General features: G+C 38.6%; 1 protein-coding gene across 1 annotated transcript; it reads right to left on the reverse strand.

The window, feature by feature from the left end:
* Positions 1-979: 979 nt before the first annotated feature.
* On the reverse strand, positions 980-9,020 carry OOSP1 (oocyte secreted protein 1). The gene is made up of 5 exons (XM_089308572.1): positions 8,861-9,020; positions 5,491-5,669; positions 3,671-3,816; positions 2,006-2,136; positions 980-1,216 (listed from the first exon to the last, which is right to left on the reverse strand). Exons 1-4 carry the CDS (start codon positions 8,925-8,927, stop codon positions 2,043-2,045), a joined length of 486 nt encoding a protein of 161 aa, XP_089164698.1. The 5' UTR covers positions 8,928-9,020; the 3' UTR covers positions 980-1,216; positions 2,006-2,042.
* Between the last annotated feature and the right edge of the window lie 718 nt (positions 9,021-9,738).

Below are 9,738 nucleotides of genomic sequence, written 5' to 3' on the forward strand. Positions count from 1 at the left end.
TTTGAGAAGAAAATTCTGGGAGTTTTCTATTTCAAATATTGTGAAAAGTTTTGTTTTGTTTAAATCTGAGACAACAGTGTGGGCATTTGACCCAACAGTTAAATACCACTTGGGGAATACTAAATAATGTATATAATAGAGGCAATGTCTTTAGTGTTTGAATAAGATACATAATGGGGCCAGTGCTGTGGCATAATAGACCCATATGGATGCTGGTTTGTATCCCAGCTGTTCCTCCTGCAATCTAGCTCTTTGCTATGGCTTGTGAAGCCCTTGGCTCCTAGCTTTGGATCAGCTCAATTTCAGCCGTTGTGGCCATTTGGGGAGTGAACCAACAAACGGAAGACCTTTCTCTGTCTCTGTCTATAACTATACCTCTCAAATCTTTAAAAAAAATAAGTAAAATAGTGAAAACATGTCAACATAGTACTTAAGATTTTTTAAATGTTGATCAATAGATTTGAAAGGATTTTATATAGTGACCTAAGTTACTCATCTCTAAGTCTTTCTTCCCTATGTGATGGATTACTTATTAACCATATATTCTTCCCATTCTGATAGTTAAGTCCCCTCGCAATGGACTTCGTGCTATTCCCATGAGGCAATCATGATCCTATGACTTGGTTTTGACCAGCAGAATGTGGTGGTGACGTTGCGGGTGTTCTGGAACAGAAGGTTCACCCACCATCACAGCTTCTGCCGCCCCTCTCTTGGAATGCTGTTCTGCGACTGTCAAGTAACGAGGCCAACTGAACTATAAGGAGTTTGGGAGGATGAAAGAATAAGTACAGGAGAACGGAGGGCCCCAGTTGTCCAAAATGTTAGGCCGTCTTGGACCTTCCATCCCAACCAATACTCCAGCCAAATGCAGCCATTGCTTGAGCCTAGGTGAAAGCAGAAAAGCCCAACCAGCCCGAAAAATTATGAAAAATATAGACTGTTACAATTTTATGACACTTAGTATTAATTTATTATACTGAAACAGTTAGCTGAGAATTTCTTACAATTGCATAGTTGATGATCAGTAAACAAAAAATTTTTCTACTTTAATGTATCTCATAGTTATCTTTTTAAACAAAGATGGTATCAGTAATAACTCTGCCTTCTTCAGAAGATTACTACAGCTTAGGCATATTGCTCCTTAGTCCTCAGGCAGCTTCAGTCACTCCATTATCCTCGGACATGGTATAGGCAGGGATCTAATGTTGGGCATTTCCTATAAGAAAGAAAATAAAGGATAGATGAGTGAATTTTGTGTAATAATTGGGTTATCTGGTTGAAGCTTCTCATTAGGATAGAATTAAGGGTAAAAGTGATCTGTAGCTTTCAATTTTGTATGCGAATATTTTTCGCATCCAAGAACAAATACTATATATCAAAATTAAGGAAACCATTCTAAGTTCTTATAGGAAATCATTTTATCTCAAATTCTGCTTTTAAATGTAATCTCTACAACAAATCCATTTCCCTTCAGCAATTCTATGCCCCAAAAAGTCTTAACCCTCCAACAAATTTTCATAACTTTCCTTTCACTGCTCACTCAATGGGAAAATCTCATGAACCAGAAACCTATTTTCCTGCAGGTATTGTATTTTAAGGAAGAGAACTTTTCTCTAAGGAAATGTCAATTTCACATCTGCTTTGACTGCTTAGTAATCTTTGGCCTTGTGTTAACACTAAAGTAGTTCATTACTATGAATATCTCCATGAATATTGAAGATGACAACTAGTTCATATCATTGATACTAGTTTTGTCTATTATATGATGCCTGAGAAACCCCTAATAGCAAGCTCCACCCTGTGTCAGATGAGACGATACTATGAAGCCCAATTCACCAGTAAAGACAGAATTGCACAAACTTTCCATCCATGCATTGGGTGCAGCTAAGTGCATGCGGTATCAACATGCGCTTATGAAATTTCCTTTTCTAAAAGAAAAAACTTATTTCTGGTTTTCTACCACAGAACATACATGAATAGTATTAAAAACTGAATGTCTAAGTACCTCAACTTCAATCTTGACAGATACAGAAGAAAAATCCTTAAGCATTGGAGTATGAAGGACGCACATTTAAGCATTTCACATTCTCTTCATAATATTCTTGGTAAGTTGGAGAAGCCAACCATTGGGACTGCCTAAAAGGGAAATAAAACATAAAATGAACAAGAACTAAAACATGTATTGAAACATCTATTTGGGTCCTAGTGTTACTGTGCTGGAGGATACATATTATTGCCATTCTCTGTTTTAACACTAGACTTCTTCCAGTTTTTAAGTGAGGGGCCTCTATACCTTATTGCTAATCAGACACCAAAATGGGATTATAGATTCTCAGTATAGTATTTCAATATGAAAACTTTTATGAAAAAATGGCCCAACAACACTTTCCCAGACACAGGATGTATGTTATAAGGTGATTAAGTGGTACCTCATTTATGAAAGCTTGATATAAAGTTAGATCTATAGGGGCTGGCACTATGGTTTAAGCCTCTGCCTCCATATGGGAGCTGGTTCATGTCCCGGCTACTTCTCCTTGGATCCATCTCTCTGCTTATGGCTCGGAAAAGCAGTGGAAGATGGCCCAAGTGCTTGGGCTCCTGCACCCACGTGGGAGACCCGGAAGAAGCTCCTGGGTTTGCATTGGCCAGCTGTTGCTGCCATTTGGGGAGTGAACCAGTGGATGGAAAATCTTTATCTCTCCTTCTCTGTCTGTAAATTTGCCTCTCAAAAGAACCTTTTTAAAACATTAAATATGTAACAGTTAACAAAAGTACTAAGTATTCCAAGTGTTTCATCTTATGATCCTGAAATCATATGAAACAACTGTGTTCAGGAACTAGGATTCATTTTTTTTTTTTTGACAGGCAGAGTTAGTGAAAGAGACAGAGACAAAAGGTCTTCTCTTAAAAAGTTTTTCCTCCTTCTGTTGGCATAGTTGTGAACCTTAAAGTGCCCTTTGTAGTCTTTGCTATTGATAGCAAGATAGAGAAAATATGGAATATGTAGTTAATAGAACTGTGCTTGGACATGACATCAACAACATATTCAATGGATCAATGAGACATGGATAATAATCTTCCCACTTATCTAAGGATAGTAATTATCTCCTAGTATTTGCAGAGATACGTGTGCATACTCCTACACAACACAGGAAGTAAAAATCAAGACATCTAATCCAAGTGAGGGCTTGGCATGCAAGAAGAGACTCATTCACCCTTTCAAAGCTCTATTTGGAAAATGGATAGTTGAGATTCAATGGAAATATATGATGGCGTATTTTAAAACAGAAGGGTCCAGCACTATGGCACAGAGAGTTAAAGCCAAGCCTGCAGCGCCGGCATCCCATATGGCTGCCAGTTCAAGTCTCAGCTGCTCCACTTCTATGCAGCTTCCTGATAATGCACCTGGAAAGCAGTGGAAGATGCCCCAAGTGCTTGGGTCCCTAACACCCACATTGGGAGACCTATAAGAAGCTCCTGGCTCCAGCCTGCCAGCCCCAGCTGTTGCAGCCATTTGAGGAATGAACCAGCAGATGGAAGATGTCTCACTCTCCCTCTCCCTGTAACTTTGCCTTTAAGATAAATCTTAAAAAAAAAAAAAAAAAAATAGAAACCAGAGTCATTAAAGAGAGTCCCAGGATGACATTTGCAAGTAATCTCTGCACAATACCTTGGGTCAATAAATACAGTTCCAGGTGGTTGTGGCAAGGATTTGTCTTGATCAACAGTACATGAGATAGGTGCGAATCCTCTCATTGATGATGTTCTTGAGATAAATGTTAGTGAAGTCTTAAAAACGACTTTCCTTTTATAAACCTGCAGGTGCAAATTTTAAGTAACTATCAATTCCATGATACTCAAATTTTTACAGAAACCAGGAAATAATCCAAAGTCCATTAAAGGACTAAATTCTTCTCATTTTCACCTGAATTATCTATACACATGTAGAAAATGTTTTTAAAATGGATAATCTATTAAACGTGGGCACACCGCATAACACAGGAGCCCCTAGTAAGTTTTACTTGAATCTGAATTCATTGCTTATAAGATACAACATAATTCATCAAGGGCCATTATTGAAAAAGCAGTTAAACCATTTCTTTTACAATTTGTGTTATCTATGTTTAAATTCTGTGTTTTCCTTAAATATCTTACTATTACTGTCTTCCTAAAAGCCATGGTTTTCTTCATGGAAATAGGGCAATGCTAGACTCAAAGTATTATATTATGAAACAGCAAAATATTCATGACTATAGTGGTATATAAGTCAGTATAAATATTATGCAGACTGAAAGGACTTAAAGGTAGTTAATGGTCAAACGATTTTAAAATCACATTCAATGAAATACTTTATTTTCCATTGAGTCCCAGAATTCCTTTGGCTAGTTGATGAATATATAAACTATAATGTATTTTTTAAATTGTGCTTTCTTCATGGGAGGCATACTCGTTCTGAAATGTAGGGGAAAGCAGGTTAGTAAGAAACTCTCCATAATATTACTTGAAGACAGGCTCAGTTTAATTTTTGTATATAGCATCTATGTATGTTCTCTCTTATTGCATAACTAAAAGGAAAATCCTTGAACTTCTAAAAACCTATACTTCTGCTCACATTTTATTCAGTATAAAAGCAAAACATTACATTTCAGTTCAGAGGGGAAAACTACTTTAACTCCTGATGTTTTCACGTGGAAAAAGATAATGGGGGAGAGTAGGATTTAAAAAAATGTTGACACCTTAATTGGGCTTAAAAGTTTGACAAGTCCGGGTATATACCTGGAGAATCCTATGTGTGGATCACATATGAATCTTGTCAGCTGTAATGCTTCACTCCAAACCCTAAGGAGTTTCACAAAAACTTAAAGAAAAGGTGAACTGAATAGAAGAGGCTATACTTTTTAGAAGGCCATGTATTGTCCCTTCTTCCTTCCCTTGTATAAAATACACTTGCCTTCTACAATTTTAAGAATCAAGTTGAATTTTAAAATACTTAATGAACTTTTTCTCTATAATAATATCCTCTTCAGAACTGTCAACATATTTAGAGAAATCTGTGTTCTGTTTAACTTTGCATCCTCGGGAGTGAGTTTCAGCAAACTATAGCCCACAGGTCAAATCTTAGCCCATTGCCTGTTTTGGTAAACACGGCTTATGGGAACACATAGTGATAACCATTTGTTTATTAACAGCATGCATCTGTTTTTATGTAACTACTCAGCTCTGTCCTTGTAGCAAAGTCCAAAATGTACACTACGAAGTCCTTTCTAGAAAAACTTTGGCAGCCTCCTGCCCTACAGTCCAATCTGTTTAAGTGTAATTCAATGACTGACACACAAGGAACTGTTCTATCATACATTGATCCTCATGTTCCCAAATAATAATATAATCAGATGAATCTTGCAACAGTGACCATCTTTGAAGAAGCCATTTCCTGGGCCTACTAAATTATGCCCATGTCACTCAATCAAGTATAACAGTAGTTGCTCTTACCTGTGATTGGATGCCACAGTCACTAGTAGGATACCAAAATACATACACATCTTGGAACACGGTGCTTACAGGGCAACCATGTCCCAGAAACACCTCATCAGAAAGCAAATACCAATCACCAAATGTCGGTGCTTTAAGGTTGACTTGTAACCAAGTGAGATTACAATATATTTCAAGGGCTGAAAGATCCAAAAAGAAGATGTCAATACAAATGTGCCCTGGAAACAACTCGGAATCTTACAAGGTAACTATAAATCACCTTCCTACCCTAGAGAGAAAACAAATGTATCTTATGCTTCAAAGAAATTTTAGAGAAAATCAAAATCAAGTTAACTAGATCAGGGGACCAAGGTCTGAGCAAATGGAAATTGAGAAAAAAGGGCACCACCAAGGGAGAGGCTCTAGGCCAAATTACTCACAAAAGTCCTGCATATAAACTAAAACTCATGTATCTTCTCTGGTTTGTGGTGATAGAGTACAAAAAAAAAAAAAAAAGAAAGAAAAGAAAAACACAGTGTATGAGTGAAATTGATGCCCTGAGATTTGGTTATAGTTTATAGCTCCTGTCTATACTCCTGAGGAACAGTAGTTTTTCTACTTACTGAATTCTTTATTTAATGGAGGATTATGCTTGTGATTATAAATTGTAAGTATGCTATCAAAAAATAAAAATAGGGGCCAACACTGTGGCACAGAAATTTAAGCTAATACCTGCAGCACTGGCATCCCATATGGGCACCAGTTGGAGTCCTGCTGCTCTACTTCCAAGCAAATTCCCTGCTAATGCACCTGGGAAAGCAGTGGAGGATGACCCAAGCCATTTGGCCCCTTCACCCACATGGGAGACCCAGAAGAAGCTCCTAGTTCCTGTCTCCTGGCTTTGGCCTGGCTCAGCCCTGGATTGTTGTGGCCATATGGGGAGTGGGCCAGCAAATAGACCTCTAACACTGTCTTTCAAATAAATGGATCGATCAATCAAAAAAAAAGGAAGGAAGAAAAAAGGAAGGAAGGAAGGAGGAGGAAAGGTGGGAGGGTGAAGTATCATTATGTTCTTAAAACTACATAAGAAATACATGACATCTGTTCCCTTTACATAAACAAACCAAAAATCCACTAAAAGTCATGGCAGCAGTCAGAGATGATGTATTTAGAACTGCTATTCTAAACCAGACCATCACCTACATTGTGGCACAGTGGGTTAAGCCACTGCCTGTGACACTGACACCCCATGAGTCCTGGTTCAAGTCCCAGCTGCTCTGCTTCCAATTCAAGTGCCTGCTAATGTGCCTAAGAAAGCAGCCAAAGATGGCCCAAGTGCTTGGGCTCCTGCTGCCTGGGAGGGAAGACCCAGATGGAGTCCCTGACTCCTGGCTTCGGCCTGGACAAGCCCAGCCATTTTATCTGTTTGGAAAGTGAACCAGCAGAGGGAGACCTCTCTTTCTCTCCCTCTCTCCCTCTGCCCTGCTCTCTGCAACTCTGCCTTTCAAATAAACCCTAAACAAAATCCAGACCATCAAGATGCTGACATAGTCCCTAAGCAGAAGGGAGTTTCCTAACTATCAGTTCTTAATAGGATGGAATTGGGGAACACATTACTGGGAATTTAAAGTAATTGAAATCCCTACACCTGAGATATCAGTCAATCGTAATTGCTGTGCCATGTTAACATTTTTACCATAGACACATCTGTCTCCATAAGACTAAACTAGCCACTAAACTAAGACTCATTTCAGTCAGTGGCCAGTTTTTTTCAATTAATACTTTAAATATTTTTCTTAGATGTGGTTTTAAATAACAATGTCTTCTAGAACTGGCTTTATATTTTAAACCTTTGCTATTGTTTACTTTTTTTACATTACTGTTTCTGATAATGAGGCACAAAGAACTTGTATTCACTGAGTTTCTAGAAAATTACTCCAGGTCTATTTCTGGTCCATTGCCTTAACCACTTAGCCACAACTACCGGGCTCCAGGTCTATTTCTATAATTAAGACTGTGACCTGAGGCCGGCGCTGTGGCATAGCAGGTAAAGCCGCTGCCTGCAGTGCCAGCATCCCATATGGACACCAGTTCAAGTCCCGGCTGCTCCACTTCCAATCCAGCTCTCTGCTAGGGCCTGGGAAAGCAGTAGAAGATGGCCCAAGTTCTTGGGCCCCTGCACTCACATGTGAGACCAGGAAGAAACTTCTGGCTCCAGATCGGCGCGGCTCCAGCCATTGCGGCCAATTGGGGAATAAACCAGCAGATAGAAGGCCTCTCTTACTCCCTCTGTGTAACTCTGACTTTCAAAAAAAAAAAAAAAAAAAAAAAAAGAAAGAAAGAAAACTGACTTCTTACCTAAGGATTTTTATAGTAAAGTTATTATATGCTTTCAACAATTCTTAACCTTAGAGGTTTGAGGACTCTGGTCTTTAAACCATATTTGCATTATACTTTAACTGTAGGTGATACAACTGAGCCATTCAACTCTTAATTCCAAAATACCTCCAACCTCATCTTGATCAAAAATCATACCAACTGAATTCTTAAACAATGATAAAACATAGTAGTAACAACAAAGTCTTAGTCCTCAAAAAAAAAATCAAATCTTAAGTAACTGCCATTGAGGTTCTTCTGGAAATAACTAGTAACACCAAAGTCTAATTGCGCTGCTCCAAATTTAGTCACACCGATTTACTACAGATTGTCTTAGGACAATTGTTTGAAGAGTTCAAACCCACTGCCAAAACCCACTTTGCAGATAAATCTAAACAAGGTCAGAAATAAGACCACAAATCTCACTGCACCCCTCAAGACTTATTTAGATACCAGTCAACTTCCTAAAAGGTGTATGTAGAACCAGTATCATCTGACAATTACTCATTTCCAGTTCACCTGCTCACTGTCAAGTTCAATGTGTCATTTTCTGGTCTTCTATAGGGAGATGATGATGAAAAAGTAAGCTTCAATCAGTAAGCAACATAGGAAAACTGATGTAGGAAGATGTCATGGACAAGAATTAAGTGAGCCATGAGAGAGTTCATGAAGGCTATTCTGACATGAGGACTCAAGTGTGGAAGAGGCACATAGCAGAAGAGAAAAGACAGGTTTGGGGCCAGAGGAAAATATCTATGAGAGGTTGTTTCAGAAAAAGTAACATCAACTTGAAATAACTGATAAAAGTAATTAAGACAGTAATACTTATTTAGCATTGAGTCTAGTTAGAATCAGAAAATCCTTAGTTATTGCTAGTTAGTATCCAACAAAAACAATGAAAATCAGAAAATTAAGTGAGAATACAGTTCATTCAACACTCGAGTTGAACAAACACATCAATGTGCATGAGTATCTGCAAAAGTTATGAGAAAATTTTCAAATTTCTGTTTTATACCTTTTGGTGCCCCATACCCCAAAAAAGTCACAGCAGCAAGTAAAGCCAACTTGAAGAGAGTCTTCATGATACCAGTTCCAAGGCAACTGCCTCTCTGGTTGCAGAAAATAAAATGGAGGTGGGTGGCCAGCACGTGACCATAGGGCACACAGCGCACTCAGGTGTTGCACATATACACCACCTGAGGCCTTACCATATAGTCAACCCATTTCCTAAACTCGGATCCTTCACAGATCACACAGGTTCTAAATTCAAGAGAGTAGGTAAACATTAAATTTGTGTTCAGAGGTCAGTTTCTTCTTCAAATGTCTGATAATAACAGGGAGGAAAGTAATTTTGTTAATTTAAGGATTTCCACCATTGTGAGGGTAATTTGTGTGGCACAAGGAGACTCCATCTAACTTAAGGCTATGCCTGAATCTCCCTCTACAACTACCCAGCTGATTGTCAATCCATCTTATTCTGCCCACCTGTTCTCTAGTTTCCATCTGCACTTTCCCTTTTAAATACCCCATTTCTATTCTTCCCTTTACAACCATTCTCCTAAGGGAAGTTGTTTATACTCATTCTTCCAGGCTCCTTTTTTCTCATCCTCTCTTAAACCTTATCCAACAGACTTTCACCCTCACCTCTCCACTGAAACTGGTTTTGTCAAAATCATCAGTACCCTCTGCATTGCTAAAGGTCAATTACGTTCACATACTACGGTCTCAGCAATGACTGATGTGGTGACAGCTCCTCCTACACGGCTTCCAGGGCCCCTGGCTTATCCTTGTTTTACAGTCTACCCTCTCTTTGGCTCATTTGAAGTTTCCCCCTCCTCTCAGCTACCTCTTGACACTGGAAATCACAAAACTCAAACCATGGGCTTTTTCCTC

This window comes from Oryctolagus cuniculus, chromosome 1 (genome assembly GCF_051225735.1).
Source record: "Oryctolagus cuniculus isolate XC-2025 breed Fujian yellow rabbit chromosome 1, ASM5122573v1, whole genome shotgun sequence".
NCBI lineage: Eukaryota > Metazoa > Chordata > Mammalia > Lagomorpha > Leporidae > Oryctolagus > Oryctolagus cuniculus.

Coding starts and splice junctions, on each gene's coding strand:
- OOSP1 (XM_089308572.1), bottom strand. CDS start 8,927: ATGAAGACTCTCTTCAAGTTGGCTTTACTTGCTGCTGTGACTTTTTTG. Junction 5,670..8,860: donor GGGGTATGGGGCACCAAAAG/GTATAAAACAGA, acceptor TGGATCTTTCAG/CCCTTGAAATATATTGTAAT. Junction 2,137..3,670: donor ACTGTATTTATTGACCCAAG/GTATTGTGCAGA, acceptor TTTCCCTTTTAG/GCAGTCCCAATGGTTGGCTT.